Source organism: Lontra canadensis, unplaced genomic scaffold (genome assembly GCF_010015895.1).
Source record: "Lontra canadensis isolate GAN:19392208 unplaced genomic scaffold, GSC_riverotter_1.0 scaffold67, whole genome shotgun sequence".
Classification (NCBI taxonomy): Eukaryota; Metazoa; Chordata; class Mammalia; order Carnivora; family Mustelidae; genus Lontra; species Lontra canadensis.
Window position 1 is genome coordinate 8,638,211 of NW_022631061.1, and position 22,406 is coordinate 8,660,616.

Consider the following 22,406-nt stretch of genomic DNA (forward strand, 5'->3'; position numbering starts at 1 on the left):
AGAATTTACACACCATACAACCCACCCATTCAAAAGGTTTTGGTATATTACACGAGTTTTTAAAAAGTGTGATACAACAATAAATTTGCCATTTTAACCTAAATGTACAATACATAGTGGTACTAATTACTTTCACAATTTTCTGCACCCATCACCATTATCTAATTCTAAAACATTCTTCACTGTCCCCAGCCCCTGGTAATAACTAATAACATGTACTATTTGGCATATACTCATAGAAAAAAAAAATTCTTTGTTTATTTGACATTCAAATTTAATTGGATGTCTTGTACTGTGGCAACCCTACCTAGGAGGGAGGTGGAGGCTCTGAGCCACAGCACAGCCTACAACACAAGGCGCTCCTTTGGAGCCCGCTCCGGGGACCTGGCAAAGTGTAACTTGGTGCGGATAATGAGCGCACAAAAAGTTTACATAATTCTCCAGTAACTTGGAAGGAGAAGCCCAGGGCCCAGCCCAAGACGGAGGCGGGAAGGGACGCAGAAACTGAAATAATGCTCCCACACTCAATACTCAAATCTAGGAAATAAGGTCAGTTTTCTCTTAAACCCTTGAACCACCAGAGTGTTTCTAAAGAGACACACTCGTCTCTTTCATAAGAGCAGATTCGTCAAAAACGCATCCAAAGCAAAGAAGCCTGGAGGTGTGCGGAGCTAGAAACCACCGGAGCAAAGGTGGGCCAGAAACCACCTTCCCCACGCCCAGCCCCCTGCATCTGAGGCAAGCGGGCGAAGAGCGCAGGCGTCCCTGCCGAATGTTTGGGGGCGGTGTAGACCCGCGGCCCCGAGGCCCAGAGTCGCCCGGCGCAGGCGCACGCGTACGGGCGGGAAGATGGCGGCCGGGTTCAAGTGAGTGTTGGCGGCCGGCGGGCGCGTGTTTGTGCCCCGGCGGTTGGAGGTTTCCTTTAACCCTTCGCTGGGATATTTTTCACCTGGAGGCCACCCTGCTAGATTCCCATTTCTTTCCCTCACGGAAGTAGGCGACGGGCGGAAGGACCTGGAGGTGGTCGTTGTGAAAGGAAAGGGGGCTTTTTCTCTGCAGTGAGACGGGAGATGGAAGGGACTGTGTACAGAGTTCAGTACCCGCGGCAAGCGCTTGTGGCTTGGTGTAGTGGATGTGCGGCCCCAGGGGACACCGCTGTAATCTTTTTTAAAATGTTCTTTCAGAACCACATGCCACCCTGTGCTTCGTTTCCTCCGTGGTTTATTTCTAAAAGGATTGTGCCTTGTTCGGAAGGTTTTACTTAAGCCTTTTTTTGTGCCACGCTGGTGAAGCCTGTAGATTTTTGTCCTCAGAGTTAAGTTTTTAAATGGATAAAATACATAAGATTCCAAAGGAAAACCAATGTATTGATGCAGCTATCTTCTATTTGTATAAATTCCTAGTTCTTGATATAGTGATATATACGTGCTTTTTAAAAATGAACATTCTTAAACAAGTTCTACTGGGGAGTCTAGTAACTCCTGGAATTCCAAAGTTTGCACATAAGCTTCGACTACTATAAAGTAAAAACGAAAACATTTAATCTCTGTGGTTAAATTTGCAGGTACTAATATATTATAAAGGCTTATTGCCTGCAGTCAAAATTGGAGGATATGCTAAATTTCAGTTACAGGATAGTGAAAATAAAGATGTAATTTTTAAATGTTAAGAATCCCTGCTTCAGAGCGAAAGTGACATTATTTTAACAACTGGATTAATTCTTTTGAAGATGCCTGAAGGCTTTGGGCTCCAACCTGTAACTGTAAAATAGAGTTAAGGACAGCAGTTGGGTGTGATTACTACTGCAAGAGTACTTCTTTTTAATAGTTACATGTGGCAACAAAACATCAGAATTCATGAAAGAAACTTCGTAACAAATTGGGAAGATTTATGCTGCATCATCACACTCCTAAAATCTTTGCCATTTTCTGGATTTATGTTAAGATTCATTAACTTACCTCAGATATATTTTTAACATGTTTCAGAACTGTGGAACCTCTGGAGTATTACAGGAGATTTTTGGTAAGTAAAGATGGTTATGTACAGCTTGTACCTTTTGATAACAGTATCCTATGCTTCTTTTCAAATTATGTGAATTAATGAGGTTTATTGTGTTTTCCCTGGTGTGTATAAAATACATAGATGTAATTTACTTTATGCAAATTTATTTATTTAGAAAGAGAACTGCCGTCCTGATGGAAGAGAACTTGGTGAATTCAGAACCACAACTGTCAACATAGGTGAGGATTTTTTTTTTTTTTTAAGATTTTATTTATTGATTTGACAGAGAGAGATCACAAGTAGACAGAGAGGCAGGCAGAGAGAGAGAGAGAGAGAGAGAGAGAGGAAGCAGGCTCCCTGCTGAGCAGAGAGCCCGATGCGGGGCTCGATCCCAGGACCCTGAGATCGTGACCTGAGCTGAAGGCAGCGGCTTAACCCACTGAGCCACCCAGGCGCCCCGTTGAGGATACTTTGAATTCTGCAATAGAATGATGTTGCTTCAGACTTTTTTTTAATGTATTTTTGTGATGTTTTTTAAACTCACTATTGTTTCAATCTTTAAATTTTGAAGTGACTGTAAAGTGTTTTCCCCCCTTTCTTCCTTCAAAACCTCCAAGACATGGTTTTCTTGTATTTTACACTTAACTTTCTGTTGTGAACATGGAATTTTCCAGTTTAACCTGTATGACATTCTTGAGTTTTAGACTGATCATTTAAACAATATTTGAGCCAAATTCTACCATATATAAGGAAACCCAGTGATTCTGTGTTAAGAGATCTTTATCTGCAGAACAGTTCTATGACCGAATGAAAATGATTAACTCAAATTCAAGAACAGGTGAATAATTCCTAAAACACTAGTACTTTAAAATAGTCACATCATTTAAAAAAGACTTGAGCTAGGAATAAATTTACACAAGCAACTGAGATACATAGCAGGATAAAATTATATGTAGAAAATGAACACTTTCCATGGACTTTTTTATTATCTTTCCAGGTTCAATTAGTACTGCAGATGGTTCTGCTTTAGTGAAGCTGGGAAATACTACAGTAATTTGTGGAATTAAGGCGGTAGGTTTAATATGTCTTACTGAGATTTGAATTACCAAATTAGCTTCAAGTTGTTATTAGATTGTAATTTTTACACCTATATTTCTGTTGACTAGGCAGTTTTTTAGTATGTTTCATTTCCTAAGAGCTTTCATCTTTAAGTAGATTAATACTCAAAGTAGATTAAAAATGACCCAAGTCCAGTGACTTAATTTATGAACGTGCATCAGATAGGCTGAAATGAAACCGTTTTAAAAATCCTACCTTTAATTCTTTAAGAATTTGATTGTTATTGAGATTTTTGGTGACATCCTTTTATCCAGTGATAGCATTTAATCTGTGCAAATGATGTAGAAAATTGAGCCTACTCCAAAGAAAGCTTGAGGGAGTAAGAAGAGCCACTGTTTACTGAATACCTTTTATGTACCAGGTAGCTTAAATTAGGTGCTTTAATACAGAATTACCAGTTTAATCATGAGAACAGTCATTTGAAGAATAATTTCTGTCTTCTGTTTTACATGAGGTTCAGTAACTTATCCAGGAACAGAACTAGAACTGTAACTTTGACTCCAGAGGTTGTGCTTTTTTCACTGTGTTGCACTGTGAATTACTTAACCTTCAGATTTTTCCTCAGGGTGATAAAGCTGGGGTGGTATCTAACAGTATGATCTGAGCACTTAATTGTTGCTAGCTTTTATGCTGGGGACATAACATTATCTCATTTGACCCTCATTGAGAATCCCTAAAAGTAGGTCATTATTAACTTCTCATTTTTCACATGAGAAAGTTGAATGGTAAGAGGTTATACAATTTGACTAAAATCCCTCAGCCAAAAAGTATGGGTCTGACATTTGAACCAGTTGAGTCGCAGGCTTTTGCTCTTAATCACTTTATCACTTCCCATATTTGGCTGTGTAAGGGATCACTTTGGGTTTAAATTTAGATTCTTTGCTACTAAATGAGAGAAAGAAAACAGATTTTTTTTTTTTTTTTAAAGAGCCCCATTTAATTTTGGTTAGTAGCACTAGAATCTAGTGCTAAGCTATGCTGCCTTTTTAATCTTGCAGACCTAATATGAGGATTTGTGACAATGTCCATATAGCCTGATAGGACTCCCTAATAAGCATAGTAGATGGTCTTGATGTAGTTAACTAGCTAAGATGGTCTTTGCTGAAGGTTTTTATAACTGATTGCTGTCTTCACAATTATTAAGTAGCTTTTTTCATAGGAAGTATTTGCTTCTTTAGGAATTTGCAGCACCACCAACAGATGGCCCTGATAAAGGATATGTTGGTAAGTTAAATGGTTTTGTAATTTTAATACAAAAACTTAACACATTTAATGGTAATATTGTAGGTCAGTCCTAGTAGCTGAATTGAAGATAATAGAGAAGATTCAGAAATATATAGGAATGAGACTTTTCAGACAGTCCTGAAAAGTTTAATTAGAAGATAGCCTAATAGCAAGATACAAAATTTTTGTAAAATTTTCAGCTTTGCATATTCAGATGTCATCAACCAAGAAAGTAGAATCTCTTAGGAAAGGGTCGTAATTGCAAACTTTTTATGTTCCCATAAGTATTCGTCATTTATACCACTATGCAACTTTATTCTTGCCTTGGACCATCTCTTCTTTATGGTAGGTACCAACATTTTAAAAATGCAGGCACTTGGGTATGAATGTAGAGGCTATCTGCTGTTACAGAATGAGGTATTTTGGAAGAAATCTTATTTTTCGGAAGGATTTAGGATTGAAGCCTTCCTTAACATCCTTTTATATTTTTGGTATTTGTGTTGGGGCAAAAAAAAAGTTGGAAGTAGATTTTATCTAAGTCTGAGAGTATTAAAAAGATAAAAAAAATAACTGATGTGTTATGTTTTCCACTTGGCAAATTTATCTATGGCTATAGTCACATTTGCAGTGGATCGAGAATAGCTTTAACACTTCCATAAACCAGAGATGAAGTTTAGTTCATAGCTCCAGAGTGTTTCTTTCAGTTCCTAATGTGGATCTACCACCTCTGTGTTCATCGAGATTTCGGTCTGGACCTCCTGGAGAAGAGGCCCAAGTGGCTAGCCAGTTCATTGCAGATGTCATTGAAAAGTAAGATCATTCTGAACATTTGACTGTCCTTCATTTTCAGATGTTTTTTGACCTTTCATTTATTGTGCTTATTATTAAATCCAAGTTCACAGATAATTCAGAAAGAAGACTTATGCATTTCTCCCGGAAAGGTAAGATGAATAAAAAAGCTATAAGGTTTTATTAATTCTGAATTGTTTTTAGGGAAAGAACAGGGAAATTAAAATAATAAGCCAGTGGCCTTAAATATGAATGTCCTAAGATGGAATTTGGTTAGCTTACTCTGTAACTATCTAAATAAACCATGTAGTTCTTAAAAAAAAAAAAAAAAAGTTTTGAGTAATTTATTACCTAACTGGGGGCTACTTTTTAAGCTGAGATAACTTTTTTTCCCTTTGGCAACAAATAGTTCAGTCACTTGTTTATTCCATATAGATTAGTATCTGATCAGCTGATGTGTTTAGAGTAAATCTACACTATACATTTCAAGTCTTAATTTCAAGTCTAAGACTTAGAACAAAACTGACTAGGACTTAGAGGCTTTTCCTATTCAATTATAAACAGACTTATTAGCATTGTAAAGCCTAGCCATTTCATATATTAATGTTTCTGGGGGAAAGTATGTTTTGGACTTCATTTAGGACTTCCGAAAGCATTTCTTTTATATGGTAACTTAGCAGCAAAAACAGAAATTCTTCCTACCATCTGTAGCTTTCAGTGGAAATCTAGATGTTACTTGTCAGTTCAGTAGTTAAAAGCCAATTTTTTTTTTTTAAACCAAACCTGTCTACTTTGTTGGTAATATACTTTGTAGAGTTTGTTTTTATTTTTAAGTTTTTGAGCCTTAAAGGTTATCATGCTTGTCTAACCAAGGATTCTGTGGTTTGTAAGTTAAAACAAATACCATGTTCTACCCCCACTTTGTATAAATTCTGTTTTAGCTTTCTTGGGTTCTGTACTGTGATATCATTTGCCTCGACTATGATGGGAACATCTTGGATGCCTGTACATTTGCTTTGTTAGCAGCCTTAAAAAATGGTAAGCAACCTTAATAAAAGGCACAATTCCTTCTTGGTTTCAGAATATTATTTTGTTAAACTATTATCAGTAAACTTTTTAAAGTTTTTGTTAATGTTTAGCGATTCATCATTCACGAGAAACCATGTTTATATCCACTAAATTTACCTTAATTATCCTAATTAAAAAAATACTTCTGTTTTTAAGGAGGGAAGAGTGAATAAAGCATAGAAACCTGTATTTGTTAGAGTGAGAGACTTACTTCATGTATTTGCCTTTTTCTAGTACAGCTGCCAGAAGTTACTATAAATGAAGAAACTGGTTTAGCAGAAGTTAATTTAAAGAAGAAAAGTTATTTGAATATTAGAACTCATCCAGTTGCAACTTCCTTTGCTATATTTGATGAGTAAGTTAATCAGATGTATAAAATATTATGTAATTAAGGTAATGGATTGTTACTCAGCATTCTGACTTTTTAGGAAATAACCTAAGGTGACCATACATTCTAGTTTGCCCTGAACATCTAGGTTTATAACTGTTGTCCCTGCAGAATTATTATTAGCTTTGCCTTATACTTTCAAAACCATCCTGATTTGATTAATCTTGTGTTCTCCCTGTTTCTTGGTTTTCTTATTACTGTGTAATGTTAATCTTCTTAATTCTTTCATAGAAGATTTACCTTAGACTACCTTCTGTATTTGTGAAGGACTTTATTAGTATATTTATAAATTGAAAAGTAAAGATTCTTACATGTAGTATAATGTTAGGTTGCTATTAACATTTCTGGTTTCCCACCAGGTCTATTTCAGTGCTTAAATCAGACATCAGTACCTAAGCTAAAAGGCTGGAAGTTCATTTTATTCTTTGTATATAAAATTTGTTCTGTGGATCAATAATTTATATTTTTCTTGTATTTTAAATAGCACTCTGCTCATAGTTGACCCTACTGGAGAGGAGGAACATCTGGCAACTGGAACCTTAACAGTAGTAATGGATGAGGAAGGCAAGCTATGTTGTCTTCACAAACCAGGCATGTTCCTTCCATTTCAAACCTAAACATGTAAAATAAAAAGTCAGTGTGAGCTTCTCTGTATTAGGGGGCACCAAATGGAATGTGAGAGGTTTTATTTTTTACTGCAGTTTCTTTGTTATCTCAAATTCCTTAATCTATTTTTGTCTGTCAGTGGTTCTTAAAACTTGTATGCATCAGAATCACTTGCAATTCTTGTTAAAACACAATCTGCAAATCTTGGAACAGTCTCACTGGCTTAACATTATTGAATTTTTTGTCTTAATACTTGATGTTGATATTTTTCAACATCAAATGATGTATATGATGTAAAATGATAGACACTGAAAGTGTTGTTACAATAATTTTTCAGGTGGAAGTGGGCTGACTGGAGCTAAACTTCAGGACTGTATGAGTCGAGCAGTTACCAGACACAAAGAAGTAAAAAAACTGATGGATGAAGTAATTAAGAGTATGAAACCCAAATAAACCACCACCACATTTCCAAAACAGATTTGTAAAAACTGTATTTGTTACACTGTGCACAAACCTTTTATACTAAATAAATATCAAACTACATTCTTCAGAAAGATGTTTCTAGTATTTCTTAGGTCACTTCCGTATGTAGTATGTACAGTGAAACCATTTGTAAAAAGCAATGACTTAGGCAAACCAACCCTAATGGCTCGTTAAACCATTCCCGTTTTTAATTAAAAATCATAGGGTTGTGCTTCTGTATAAAGTTTGTACATCTAGCAATGTAAAATACTGACACATTTGAATAAACAAAACCAAAAATGGAAGTAGAAACTCAGAATCCTTTGATTCAATGCTCTTATGGTTTTAAAAAAGAGAGAGAGAGAGAGAGAAAAGAAAAGCGAGACTCAGAATTTTGGAGTGGTTGGTGTGCCTCTCTTCATTTTACTTTTTGACTGGCTGCCTGTATGCCGATGACGATGTAGCTGAGCTGTTTGTGCTGCTGCTGCTGCCATAGCCATTTGATGCTGTAAGAATCGCAACTGCTGCAAAAGGGAGGGGAAAAAAAAGTCAAGTTACGTTAAATGCAGGCAGGTATGGAAAGGTGCTTTTCCTGAGAGATGAAAACAACAAAACTGAAAGGGAGAAAGCACCAAGATAACAAAAAGGGACTATACCACAATGAGACAATGCACAGTCAAACAGCACCAGTGGCACAGAAGCCTGCTGAGGGCTTTAAAAATGGGTTCTTGGTAAACTTCAAAAATATTTCTGTTACTTTGCCCTGCCAGTCTTTATTGTAGTAACTCAGCAACTTCAGTTACTATTTTGTTTTATGATAGTTTATAGCAATATAAAACCACCCTGCATTATCAGAGATAGTCAACTATAATATGCGAACTTCCTACAATCACGGAGTAACATTTTTCTTAAACAGGTATGACATTTACTAATAGGAACACTGGTATACTTGCCTTTTTCTGCAGTACAATATAAAAAAGTTAACCATTGGCACTTACAAATGTCTGTTTCAAAAAATACTGCAAACTACAAAATGTATGTTGATGTGCCACCAGCACTTCATGAAAGATTTTGACTCAGGAAGAGTATGGCTTAAATGTACAAGATATGTTCAGTGCTCCAAGTTGACTGGCTAAAATGTCAGACTTTTAAGTAAAATTTGCTAAATTATTTACCTACTACTGTATAGTCTTAAAAGACAGTAAAATAAAACTAGAGTAAGGTATGTTGAAGTACTTTGGAGCAGAATATCTTTAAAATGTAATCAGAGTGAAGTTGCTGGATTACTTGTATCTGTTGCTGCTGCTGTTGAAAGGCAGAGGAGAGCTGGAATCTCTGCTGAGGAAGGCTTTGCTCAGGTCTGTTCTCGGCAGAGCCAAGCTGAGACAACACTACAGAGAGGAGAAGGGGAAAGCAGGCCAGTCAAAAAGTTTGAAGGCTACCAGGGTTAGAAAAGGACAACACAGAAAATGAAATTATAGAAAAGTTATCAGTATGATTAATCTTAAGTATCAAATCACAGACATTTGAGAATAAATTTAGTACAGTCTCCTGTTAGTTGAGGGTACCACTGATTATAGAACCTCCTGGATATGAAAGGGAAGGAAGTACCTGTGTGCCAAAGCACTATATCCCTTTCCCTGCATCCCAATGAAATTTGATACTAGTGCTATTTTGTTGAGAAGGCTTTCTTGCAAAAACGTAAAATACAGTATGTTGTTTTAAAATCTAATCAATGAAGTAGGAAAGGAGTGGGAGAAGTCCAATCTACCATAATGATAAAACTGGTGGATAAGAGCTTTAAACAAAAGATGCTGCAATCAGTTTCAGTCTACATTACTAGCCAACAACGGTGCTGAACCAAGACTGCAATATTTTCTTTCTTTTCAAGTTGAGGGGTGGGGTGGGCAGAGTAATCAGTTTAACCCCCCTCAATGTACAGATGAAAAAACCCCAGGTCAAGATGGTCTAAGTGACTCACTCAAAAGTAATTACTGACAGGTCTAGAGCTAGAAATGTTCTCATGATTTTTCAGCCTAGAATTCTTTCCACTAAAATATACAACAGCCATTTTAGGAGATTTATAACTTGGGTGGTAAAGGTTTATGATCACAAATTTCCATCTGGAAATTCACAAGCTCAAAATAGGGCATTATGTAAGATCCTACTTATTCTAAATTCAGACACTGGGAGTTGTAGAGATAGGACAGTTAAGCCCAGTGATAATTCAAAATGTTGACATGTTTGTTCACTCAATCCTCAAACTCCATCATAGCTTACTTATACATATGGCTTAGTAACTTAAATTAAATGTAAAGTTATAATTACTGTCATTAAGTGACAAGGTATCTTCATTAAAGGTAAATCTTTGGTTCACCATTTACTGCTAGAAGTGGTGAACAGTCATTTTAGTATAATCTCATTTTTTTAAACAAATGATAAAAGTGGCTTATAAAACTTATGCTGACCATTAAGTCTTGATTCATGTAATTTGCAAGCTACCAGAATGAGACCAAAGATTATGCAATCAAGAACAATGCAGTCTCAGTAACCCAGGAGAACTGAAGATTAAACAGTTTTGGTAGTTTCCTAGTAAGTTAGCTTCCTAGTAAGTTGGATAATTGTATAAAATTTTACCAACTGTAATGTGAGGAAACTCCAACTGCTATTAATATATGTAGGTAAAAACACTTTTAATCAACTGTCATATTAACAAAAAAAACTGAGAGCACCATCAATCAACTTAGTTCATGCATTAAATAGAACCGTATTTTTTCCGCCATTACTGCTTGTAAGAGAAGGAAAAGAAATAATTAAAATATTCAGATCCCTATGTGACCAGTTATTTTTAGTAAATTCAACATATAAAGGTATAAAGATACCAACCAGCTGCCTGTGACTGCATGAAACTTCCTACTCCAGCAAGGTTAATAACAGCAGCGTGCTGAGCAGATAAAGCCTGTTCTTGACTGGTTGAACCTTGTTCAGAACCCTGAATAAAAAAATAATACGTGATTGTACAAAAAGAAAAACAATTTTGAGTTGGTGAAATTTTTTTTCCCCCGATAAGGTGAAAAATACCAACATTAGGTCTTGTAAAAAGAGTACCAAAGTGTTCACAGACTGGCAATTCACATAGTAAAGATGGTACAGTCACTTTCAAACTGACCTACATGTTCAACTCAATTCCTTTAAAAATCCCAACACGTTCTTTTTTTCTCTATCTATAGACAAGAGAATTCTAAAATTTAGATGGGGGGAAAAAAAAAAGATCTAGAAAAGCAGTTTTGAAAAATAAAATGGGAGGAACCACACTGCCTGATTTTAAGACTTACTATATAGTCTATACTAATCAAGACAGTGTGGTACCAACACAGGGATAGATAGATAGATAGATGGAAGAGAATAGAGAACACAGAGAGCCATGAAAATATTATCTTAACACAAAGGTGCAAAGGTAATTCAAATGACTAAGGATAGCTTTTTCAACAACTAGTAGTGTAGCAATTGAACAATGATCCCTTTCACCCTCTAACCTGAATCTTACACCTTATACAAAAATTAACTGGAATGAGATCACAGATGTAAATGAAAAGCCACAGAACTGTTAGAAAACAACAAGGAGAAAATCTCTGGGCCACAGGGCTAGGTGAGGCATTCCTAACACATAAGGCATGATAAACTGATAACTCAGACTTCATCAAAACTAAAAACATTTGCTCTGAAAAAGACAACCTTTGCTACAACCTACAACTGTGATTGAAATAACATTTTAGTAAATAACATTAAGTCAAACATTTCAAAAGTTACAAGACATTTATCTTGAGAGGATTTACCTGGATATTGATTTAAAAAAGGAGCAAAAGAACCTTAGCAGACATTTCTCCAAATAAGATATATGAACAACCAGCAAGTATATGAAAAGATGTTAAAAAACATTAATCATCAGGGAAACACAAATCACAATGAGCTATTACCTTACATTTATGAGGATGGTTAGTTACTATTAAAAAAGAGCCCCCGGAAAATAACAAGTGTCAAAACTTGTGAGAATATGGAGAAACAGAAACCCTTGTGCACTGCTGGGGAGAATGTAAAACAGTACAGTCATATGGAACAGTATGCAGGTCCCTCAAAAAATTAAAAATCCCACTCCTGAGTATTATCCAAAAGAACTGAAAAGCAGGGACTTAAAGAAAAAAAAAAAAAAAAGGCAGGGACTTAGCTGTTTGTACACCCATGTTCACAGCAGCATCATTCCCCACAGCCAAAAGATGGAAGCAATCTAAATTGTCTATTTAAAGATGAATAAATAAACAAAATGTGGTATATACATACAATGGAATATTATTCAGCCTTTAAGGAAATTTTGACACACATATACAATATGGAATAACATTGAGCACATTATGCTAAGTGAAGTAAACCAGTCACAGAAAGACAAATACTGTCTAGAGTAGTCAAATGCAGAGAAAACAGGAGAATGACAGTTGTCAGGGCTAGTAGGAGAGGGAAATAGGAAATTATTATTTAATGGGTACAGAGTTTCAATTTTGCAAGAGGGAAATGCTGTAGAAACTGGTCGCCTAACAATATGAATATACTTAACATGCATATTTAAAATGATGAAAATGGCAAATTATATATTATGTGTATTTTACTGAAGATGGCAAATTATTACATGTATTTTACCACAATTAAAAAAAAGTGCAAATCAATTTTATATCTAGCCAAGTAATCCTTCATGTGTTAAAGAATAATGAAAAATTGTTTTGAATGTGTCCTTCCTGAGAATCTACTAGAGGATGAGCTTAACCCAGCCAAGACTGAACTGGGGAATCTTTGTGAACTAAGAGAGACTCTGGGGGTGATGGGACCCAAGAATCAGTACTTTTAGTTCCCTAAGGATTCCAAAGTGTAGTGAGGGTTCACAAAAACTTGTAGTTCCTTCTCCTTTAATTTACTGCAGTTCTTACTCAATTTCGTTCTGTTTAACAATATACAAATATTTATTTAAGTCTATCTTCCCTTTGCCCTAAGCTTCATGATAACATGGACATTTCTATTCCAACAGAGACAAAACACTGCAAACAGAAGGATGATTACTGGGCAAAAAATGTATGGGCTACAGGGGCAGAAAAAGAATTTGAAATAGGTACCTAATAACTGACCACTGCTACTGATAATAAAAGCAGAACAAGAATTGTCTGTCTGAACTAAAACCATGTCAAATATGGTTGGAATTAAAAAAAAAAAAAAAAAGTTACAATTCTGTAATACAAAGCAAATGGAGGGCTGGAAAGCACATACCTGCTCCCCTGGCTGTTGAGGACTAGAAGTTGTAGGTTGCTGAGGCTGCTGTGGTGTAAACTGAGAGAGCTGCTGTTGCTGCTGCTGCAGAGTGTTAAAAATGAGTGAACCACCTGGAAGCTTTAAAGAAGAACTAATTAGCTCATTTCACATTTTTTTTAAGTTTTTTTTTTTTATTTAAATTTCACAGAGAGAGACAGTGAGAGAGGGAATACAAGCAGGGTAGTGGGAGAGGGAGAAGCAGGCCTCCTGTGGAACAGGAAGCCTGATGTGGGGCTCGATCCCAGGACCCTGGGATCATGACCCGAGCCGAAGGCAGACGCTGAACCGACTGAGCCACCCAGGCGCCCAAAACTTTATTTCATAAACACTTTCAGAAGATTCACTACGTATCAGGCATTCTTCTGTGGATTGAGGAAACAGGTGAACAAAAAACAAACCAAACCAATACCCCTGCCCTTTAAAAAAATGTATTTAAAAACAACTTTTAATCACTATTACTTTAGACTCTCACACAGGTAAGTATTCTCAAACACCTATGATTTTGCTTAATAGTTAGCTATCCAAATATACATACTGCTTTTACTCTTCTTACACATCAATATAAAACATCATTAAACGCATTATAAAGTATAAACAAGAAACTGGTGATATACATATTAAGAAAACTTCTCTAGTTTGTTCTAGCTTTACCAAAACCCACATATGCATGGATTTTTATATAACACAGTAAGGAATTCTAAAGCTGTAATGGAAGTACATTAGATAGCCATATTTTTAGTTTAGAGGTATTAACTTGCTTTGTCATTCTGTACCTAAACTGCTACAAAAAAACCCCAAACAAAAAACCCAAATACTTTTTTAAAGCATCCCGAAAACTCCATGTTAAATATTAAAACTATGGTTTTCAAATGTGTTAGGAAGTAAATGGTCTTCCCTTTATTCTATAAGGGTTAAACCCTTATAGAGGGTTTATAGAGGGTTAAAGCCTTACAGAATAAAGGGAAGACCATTTACTTCCTAATGCATTTAAGCTATAGTAATCTCCCTTCATGCATGGTTTTGCTTTCCCTGGTTTCAGTTACTACAGTCAAATGAAGTCCAGAAGTAGATGATCTTCCTGACATGGTCAGGTCAAGAGTAGCCTAACACTACATCACAACACCTATGTCATTCACCTCACTTCATCTCATCAACTAGGGATCTTATCATCTCACAGTACAAGAAGGGTAAGTATAGTACCCTGTACTTGAGAAACCATATTTACGTAACTTCTATTACAGTACACTTATTATCACTGTTCTATTTCATTACTGTTAGTCTCTTACTATGTCTAATTCACAAATTAAACTTCACTGAAGGTATTGTGAAAAACATAAATGATTGACTAGAGTCAGGAAGCTCAATGTCAATTATAGGAAGACTGTCAATTACAGATCCCAACAAAAGAATCCTCAACAGGAAAAAAAATCGTAAGTGACAGGCCCTGGCAGGGAAAGAGGTACACTGCATTTCCGACAAGAAATCAGCCATCCCATGAGAAGCTGTCATCAGCCTGAACTCTTGCTTTTCTCCAAAGCACTTCATTCAAAATAACCTTCTCCGCTTCCTCCTCCTCCATCATAAAATAACATTCCCCTCTTTCGTTTGTCGAACTTCCCTACGGTTTTGTTATAGCTTGTTTGGCCCAAAAAGCAATTCTCTGTTATTCCCAAATAAAACCATTTTGCTGGTAAAATAACTGAGTTTTATTTTTAAGGTTAACAGTATGTATGTAGAGGAAAAAACAGTATATACAGGGTTTTGGTTCTATCCATGTTTTAGGCACCTGCTGGGGGTCTTGAAAATGCATCTTCCTGGGATAATAGGGGACTACTGTAGAAGCACTTCGAAGTCATTAAGAAGTCCAAGCAAATAAATACCCAACTACAGAACTCTTAGATCTGCATAGCCAAAAAAAAAAAAAAAAAAAAAAAAAAGGGTTGTCCTCAAGTCACTATCTCTAAACCTCATTGTTAGGAAAATTTGGATTTAGCATAGGTCAACTCTTCCTTCCTCAATCAGCTAAGATAATAAATGCAGGAAATTTTAGTAACTTAAATGTAGACTTACTCCTTGTAATTATTGCTATTAAGGAATTCCACTCCTTTCCAAGAGCAATATGCAAAGAAGTTGGCTAAATAAACCAGTATGATCTGTGGTCTGTTGATACTACAAGTGGACTGTTCTGCAATTACATTCCATAAATACAGACACTATTTGCATTTTGTGTAAGAAATGTTTTTTTAAGTTTTGGCTTGAAATATACTTCCTGATTTGTTATTCCTAAAAACCAGGTTGGGTTGATTTGTCTGGTACTGTTCTTTTTTTAAATTTTACTTATTTGACAGAGAGAGAGAGTACGCACCAAGCAGGGGGAGCAGCAGGCAGAGGGGAAGGGAAAAGCAGGTTCCCTGCTGAGCAGGTCTGACATGGGGCTAAATCTCTGGACGCTGGAATCATAGCCTGAGCCTAAGACAGATGCTTAACTGACTGAGCTACTCAGGTGCTCCTGTCTGATACTGTTATATCCTAATAATCCAAAGCTCTGCCATTTTGTGTCCAGACATTCATGTCTACCTTTTCTAAAAGTTCTCTGTAGACAGTCCCATCCATTTTCCAGTGTGGTAGCTTTATACTGGAACTCATACTTAAATTAAAGGACCTAGCATAACACCCAGAATATTTTAAGTTCACAACGTGTACTAATAAATTCTCCATTTTCAATCTCTTTTTATATGCTGACACTGCTAACATGTAAGTATGCCTCATCATTAGACACAGACTGTAAGCTGACAAACATTTATGAGTGACTGTTAGGTGCCTGGAATAGTGCTATGAAATCATATTCTGCTTTGGAAAAGAACACTTACCTATTTTTAAAATCTTTCTGTAAGCAAACAGTAAAACATATAATACATACATAAAATGCCTACTGAAAGAGGAATTATTTTCTAAGTATATCTATTACTTCTATTGTAGGCAAGTGTAGTCCTTGGTAGTTGTTAATTCTCCCCACTGAACAGCTAGTGCTTGATTAGGCAGGGTGCTAGAGCCAATGAGTGTGGTATGCAGGATACAGATTCTTTCTCTTTGTCCACTTTCCTCATGATCATACAAAGAAAGCAGTAATTAACCACACCCTTAGAAGACTTCAAACAGACTTCAATATTTCAAATGCTTATATGATCAGATATACACCATTAAAAAAAGATATCAAGCATAAAAACTTCAATCAAAAGCAGTATATCACATTTACCTGGAGTAGATTTAAGGGCCTGAGATTTGAAGTATTTTTTAAACCAAATGGAACACCTGTTAAATAAAACTCATGGTTACAAGAGAGAATTAAAATGTTATTACACTTCAAAATATTTTATACTTTAGTATCTATAAATTCGTTTTAAGTACTTTCTACATAGATGCAGTTATTTTTTCTATACTTTTAGAAAAAAACAAAAAAAATCATCAATACCTATTAACACTAAGATCTTATTCAAAGATACGGAGCACCAGATACACATTTTATAAGCATAACTCAAAGATACTGTGGGTACCATTCCAGACCACTGCAATAAAGTAAGTATTGCAATAAAGCAAGTCAAATGAATTTTTTGATTTCACAGTGTATATTATGTTTATACTATACTGCAGTCTATTAAATGTGTAATAGCATTATGTCTGAAAACACAATGTACAAACCTTAATTAAAATATTTTGTTAAAAAGTACATGAACTGAATTTTCAATGTGTCACAATCACTGAACACAGAGGACTATGAAAAATGAATAATGAAAAAATCGGAAATACTGCAAGAATTACCAAAATGTGATACAGAGATAATGAAAGGAGGAAAAGCTACTGCAAAAATGTCAATCAAGAGCCTTGCTTGATGCAGGATTGCTACAAACCTTCAATTTGTAGAAGAACATGCACTATCTTCAAAGTGCAATAAAGCTTGTATTTTATTATTTCAGAAATGATTATCTCTTTTACCACTATTTTGACTGTGGCTAGAGAAAGTAATCAGGAAGTATGCAGACACTATGAATATAATAAAACTAACACTCTTGTGCAAATACATTTCAGGTATGGACATCTATTTAAATTTCTCAGTGCTAAGTAGTATATACAATAATAATCCCATCTCTGAGAACCCATGTGCTGTTTGCTATTTTTTCAAGTACTAATAGTAATAATAATAATGTTAACACTGAGTTTTGTCAAAACTGATCAGGAAACAATGCTGTTATTTCTGAACTTATCCCCAAAATCTGTGATGCAACATAGAGCACATAAAGCAGGGACTGGCCTTGTGGGCCACACATGGCCTCTGTGGCATGTTCTTCCTCTCCACTGTTTTTTTTTTTTAATTTATTATTTTATTTTTTTTAAAGATTTTATTTATTTATTTGACAGACAGATATCACAAGTAGGCAGAGAGGCAGGCAGAGAGGGGGGAAGCAGACTCCCTGCTGAGCAGAGAGCCCGAGGTGGGGCTCGATCCCAAGACCCTGGGATCATGACCAGAGCCGCAGGCAGAGGCTTTAACCCACTAAGCCACCCAGGTGCCCGTCTTTTTTTTTTTTTTTTTTTTTTTTAAGGAAACCTTTAAACATGTAACCATTCACGTAGTTTGCAGACCATGGTTTCAAAGTATGTGCATATTTTGCCAACAAAATATACCAATTTGAGCACTAATTAAAATGTATTTAGTCCTCTCAGCAGGTAATTGCATTATAAAAAGATAAAAGGCAGAACATTCACAGGTTATGGTATCAAAGCCTTGTAATAAGAAACTGAAGAAGCATATCACATTAAAATATTACAGTATTGATATACCCCCATCAGGAAAAATTCTCATGAAAAGATATGACATAACTTCCTTCCTTTATTTATTTTTAAAGACTTTATTTGAGAGAGAGACAGAGAGAGAACAAGGTGGAGGAGGGGGAGAGGGAGAGGCAGATTCCCCACTGAGCAGGGAGGATCCCAGGACCCTCAGATCATGACCTGAGCCGAAGGCAGACACTTAACCAACTGAGCCACCCAGGCACCCCCATAATTCTTTTAAAAATTAATGTCATCTATCAAATGCTTATTGCTTATCAAAGGCACTTTCAAATCACTTCACTAACATCTCCTAAGGCCATCTGAAGTTATATATTTTTATTCCCATTTTAGAACAAATGAAACTGAGATCAAGGGAGAAATATTATGTGACTTCTTTTAGGCCCCACAGTGGCCATCTGCAGCCACATGTAACTAATTGGTAGAAGTAAGTATAAGCATCCTAAATTCAACACATGATTCCATTTCGAGAGTTTCTGCCACTAACATTTATGAACATTAAAATGAGATCACAGCAATATGTTACCTGTTTAAATTATACTCTTTGGGTTTGACTTCTTATAATTCAGAAATTTTTTGATAAATTTTTCTTACTTTGTCAAGTTTGCTTTTCCCTGTTTTTTTCTCAACAGTTTAAGAAATTGGATTATTCCAAGATATTACAAAACATTATTTTAAACAGCATTAAAAAATAGCATAAATTGTTAGAACTGTTTTCCAGTATACGTAACAGTAATTCCTACTGCACTAAAACTATTACTGTTTATGATGAGGACAGTAAATTTTTTTGAATGCTTATTACATCTCAGGCAGTTTAAAGTACATGATCTGTATTTACTCATTCAACCTTCACAACTATGAGGCAAAGCATAATTCTCCCTCATTTTATTAACAAGGAAAGTGAAGTGACTTTCCTGTGATTATTCAGTAGTTGTACAACCACGATTCAAACTTAGGCAGTCTGGTTCCAGAGCCCAGGCTTTTTATTGCCATTCTGTTTCCTTTCTCACACAACCTATGTTACCAAAATGTATTTCTTTTACCTGGAATTGGAGGACTACACTGACAGTAAGGCTATCAAAGTTAATTTATTATTTTGGAAGGCAGATATAAGTTGCAGAAACTTACCAAGTTTCTTCATAAAATTGCTAAATGGTTTTTAAGTACCAGAACTTCAAGGGCTTTTTAAATGAAATACCTAGTACATAATGCTTCAAGAAATAAGAATGTTAAGTGTACATAATATGCTTAAAATGGCATTTTTATATTAGCATGTACTTAATTTTTTAGAGATTATTATTTCCAATATTCTGACCTGCTTGAGAAGCTGCCTGCATTGCACCGGGCAATGCATTTGGTAGCAGACCGCCTGAGGGGAGAAGGCCACTCAGGTTTATTCCTGCAGGAGTTATGGCACCAGTGTTACAGCCCAGCATAGGGTTTGAACCACTCATCAAAGCCTGAGCTCCACTGCAGGAGAATAAGACAAAGCATTAAAACTTGCACTATGAGAGAAAATTTCAGTCACATATTAATTCCCTGGATTAAAAAATAAACTACTAAACATACATAATTAAGTATTTCAGTTTTAAATCAGTTTTGGGGGCTCTGTTTCATTTTTATGCTGGATAGTAAGATTACCTAAAATTAATTACTGTATATTTATCAAGGTTTAAAATATAATTTGAAAAAGAGTAAAAGCATTAATCAAGGGATTAAAAAATGGTAACACTGAGGATAAACAAGAAAATCTATACTGCTGTCAATGTGTAGTAGTATCAGGTCAGTGCATATAATACATACGGTACCTAAAATTAAAACATAAATTAAAAGATATTTGTTGAGATAGTTTCTATCCATATCTAAACTATTTTTCAGTTTCAGAAATATGCAATTTATTAATTTCACAAGTAAGAATTTATTTGAGAATATCTTAAAACACACACACACACACACACACACAAAACAAAAAACCAACCAAAATCAGGGCATCAATGCAAACTTACCAAACAGAGCCCACAACATTGATGAAGTTAAGTCCAGCAGAGTTTGCCATGACCTGGGTGGCCGTGGTTCCTGTAGTTATGGATGTTACCATGGTGGAAAGAGGAATGGTCGTTACAGGCATTGCCTGGCTCAGAGACCTTTGCTGCTGAGCAAATTGAGTTAACAAAGTGGGCTGAGGGGTGAAGCCTGAATCTTGGGGAGTAGGGGTGGCTGAAGGGGTAATAGGAGTTGAGCTCTGAGCATCAGGAGGGTGTGGGGTCGATGAAGGGGTTGGTGTAGGAGTAGATGGCTTAGGAGTTCCAGATCCTGCTCATTGAGAAAAATAAAAATTGCTAGTTTGTTATAAATGGCCAGTCCTTTTTAAAATAAGGTTAATGGAATCTTACTTAGCACTGACAATTTGTTCCAGTTTTTTTTTTAAGCAGTTAACTGCAAGTGTTAATTTCTACACATGATACATGAGTGTTGCTACACTCAATTACAATTAAGGATGCAGTATATCACCTAAAAATTCCATCAGATATGCTATTACAGTAACAGTAAAAATATACATTTGTATACTACCACAATACCCATTTAAAAGTTAATTTCCTACATGCTACCTTTGGCCTAAAAAGTTTAAGAGGAATTCAAATTAATTTTCGTTATTTACGATTTCACTAATTTAGAACTTCATTTAAAAATATTACTTATTTTCTCTAACAGTCTGAGATAAACTCTGAACATAGTTAATAAATTACATATGGTTAACAATCATATTTGGCACCTAAATGTACATGTTTAATTCCTAACACATCAAGTTTATCCTGACAAACAAATTTACAAAACACAATAATAAAGCAAATATTTGATAGATAATACTGCATCTTTAACAGTAACTGTGTACTTCTGTTTAAATGTAAGAATGTATAGAAAATCTGTTGTGAATGAAGTATGCACAGTTTATCAACTTTTTAAAAAAAAACAAAAACAAAAAACAAAAAAATAAAACCAAAAGCTCTTGAGGTGTTTTCTTTTTTAGCTTTCATGTCCTGCAGAAAGAAAGGAAAGAAATGTGAATGTCCAGAAGCTGTCACTCAACCCTTACTTAAAGTAACAACTGTGTGCAGTAGATTAACATAATCCATACCCACAACATAAGAAGTGTGAATAAGACTTCCAGGAAATTTATAAATTTTTCTTTGTGCAAAACAAGAAGGCAGAAAAATTACACCTTTTGAGCTATCAAGATGAAGATGTTTATATCTAAGGCAAAGACCACCCTATCACTGTGCAGTGTACTAAAACTTTCAGCACACTTTAGTTATCTATAAAAAAATCTAAAAAACTGGAATGCTTTTTTGCAAATTGATACCTAAATATCTCAGAAAACTCTAATTTGAAGAAATTCTTCCAAATGAATGCTAGAATTCTTGCATAAGCTTTCTTGATGTTAAAAAAAATATTCAGTAGTAAAAATTACATTTTAATATTTTCAGAATAATGCCTTATGATTATTACCACATTTTAGTAACTGGTTACAATTTTTAAGAGTGTAGGAGTGTTTTTGAAAGATCGGCTTTCAGTTTATTTTATCACCACCTTGGAATTAGTTTGTTTCTTACATATATACAAAGATAGGACTGCAGCAACAGCTCTTATGACATTTTTTTTCTTATCAGCTACATAGTTTACATAAAATGTAACATGATCCCTAGTGAATACTGGAATAAAAAATATTTTGGAATCTTATTGCCACATTTAACAAGATTATTTAAGGAGATGTGTAGGTTGTAAATCTGTAAGGTATACACACAGTGCATACATAGATACAGAAAAACAAATACAATTACAATAAACACATAATACATACAATTAACAAGAGATTCCCCTGAAGCTTCTCAAAAGTTATACATTTTGGGTACATAGTACATTCAGATTTCAGTATTTCACTGGTCAAAAAAAAAATAGCTGTTTTAAGAAACACTAATGCAAAAAGCTAATGAAGAGCTAATGAAGAATTTAAGTTATAACTCACTTTGTGATGAGCTGGCAGGTGACAGGGCAGCTGGAGAAAGCATGCTAACTTGATTGAGATCCACAGATGACTTCCGAGAAAGACTTGGCGGCTTGGAAGCAGGTGGAGGAGTTGGAGATTTAAGAAAGCTGCTGGCCTGCTGTGGTGTAAAATAGTTACCTAGAAGAATATAAAAATTATTTCCTACATTTATAATTCAAAATTCTGTGAATTAAGTAAGCCATAATACTTGTATAGTTTTAAAAATGGATTATGACTATACCATGTGTTTTACTCCAAATGACAGAAACCAAAGTGTAATACCTGAAGAACTATTTCCTGAGCTTGAGGGAAGTTTGATGGGTGGAGGTCGATGTTTTACTCCCTTTCCCAATACTGAAGACTGAACTGATACAGTCTCCGGTTGCTAAGAAACAGGGACATTAAACATGCTTATTAAAATTAAGCTCAAATTAGAAACTCATAAATTAATACCACTATAGCGTCTAGATGAGAACATGGACTTTAAAACTCTGAAAAGTACTC

General features: G+C 35.3%; 2 protein-coding genes across 14 annotated transcripts in view; one reads left to right on the forward strand and one right to left on the reverse strand.

Moving 5' to 3' along the window:
* The first annotated feature begins 759 nt into the window (after window positions 1-759).
* Window positions 760-7,738, forward strand: EXOSC8 (exosome component 8). The gene is made up of 11 exons (XM_032880104.1): window positions 760-866; window positions 1,986-2,022; window positions 2,177-2,240; window positions 2,999-3,072; window positions 4,299-4,344; window positions 5,049-5,154; window positions 5,240-5,285; window positions 6,075-6,171; window positions 6,436-6,556; window positions 7,074-7,180; window positions 7,533-7,738. Exons 1-11 carry the CDS (start codon window positions 850-852, stop codon window positions 7,646-7,648), a joined length of 831 nt encoding a protein of 276 aa, XP_032735995.1. The 5' UTR covers window positions 760-849; the 3' UTR covers window positions 7,649-7,738.
* Window positions 7,661-22,406, reverse strand: part of SUPT20H (SPT20 homolog, SAGA complex component) — a 40,938-nt gene continuing 26,192 nt past the window's right edge. For 7 of the 13 annotated variants that reach the window (XM_032880092.1, XM_032880093.1, XM_032880095.1 and 4 more), the window contains 9 exons: window positions 22,185-22,287; window positions 21,882-22,040; window positions 19,864-20,170; window positions 19,173-19,327; window positions 16,266-16,321; window positions 12,968-13,087; window positions 10,544-10,649; window positions 8,945-9,048; window positions 7,661-8,181 (listed from right to left, as the gene is read on the reverse strand). In XM_032880092.1, the coding sequence (XP_032735983.1) occupies window positions 8,044-8,181; window positions 8,945-9,048; window positions 10,544-10,649; window positions 12,968-13,087; window positions 16,266-16,321; window positions 19,173-19,327; window positions 19,864-20,170; window positions 21,882-22,040; window positions 22,185-22,287 (1,248 nt within the window). In that variant the 3' untranslated portion in view covers window positions 7,661-8,043. The remainder of the gene's footprint in view (window positions 8,182-8,944; window positions 9,049-10,543; window positions 10,650-12,967; window positions 13,088-16,265; window positions 16,322-19,172; window positions 19,328-19,863; window positions 20,171-21,881; window positions 22,041-22,184; window positions 22,288-22,406) is intronic. The other 6 variants (XM_032880100.1, XM_032880099.1, XM_032880102.1 and 3 more) reach the window with 3 other exon arrangements.

Coding starts and splice junctions, on each gene's coding strand:
- EXOSC8 (XM_032880104.1), top strand. Junction 5,155..5,239: donor ATTGCAGATGTCATTGAAAA/GTAAGATCATTC, acceptor ATTAAATCCAAG/TTCACAGATAATTCAGAAAG. Junction 5,286..6,074: donor TATGCATTTCTCCCGGAAAG/GTAAGATGAATA, acceptor ATTCTGTTTTAG/CTTTCTTGGGTTCTGTACTG.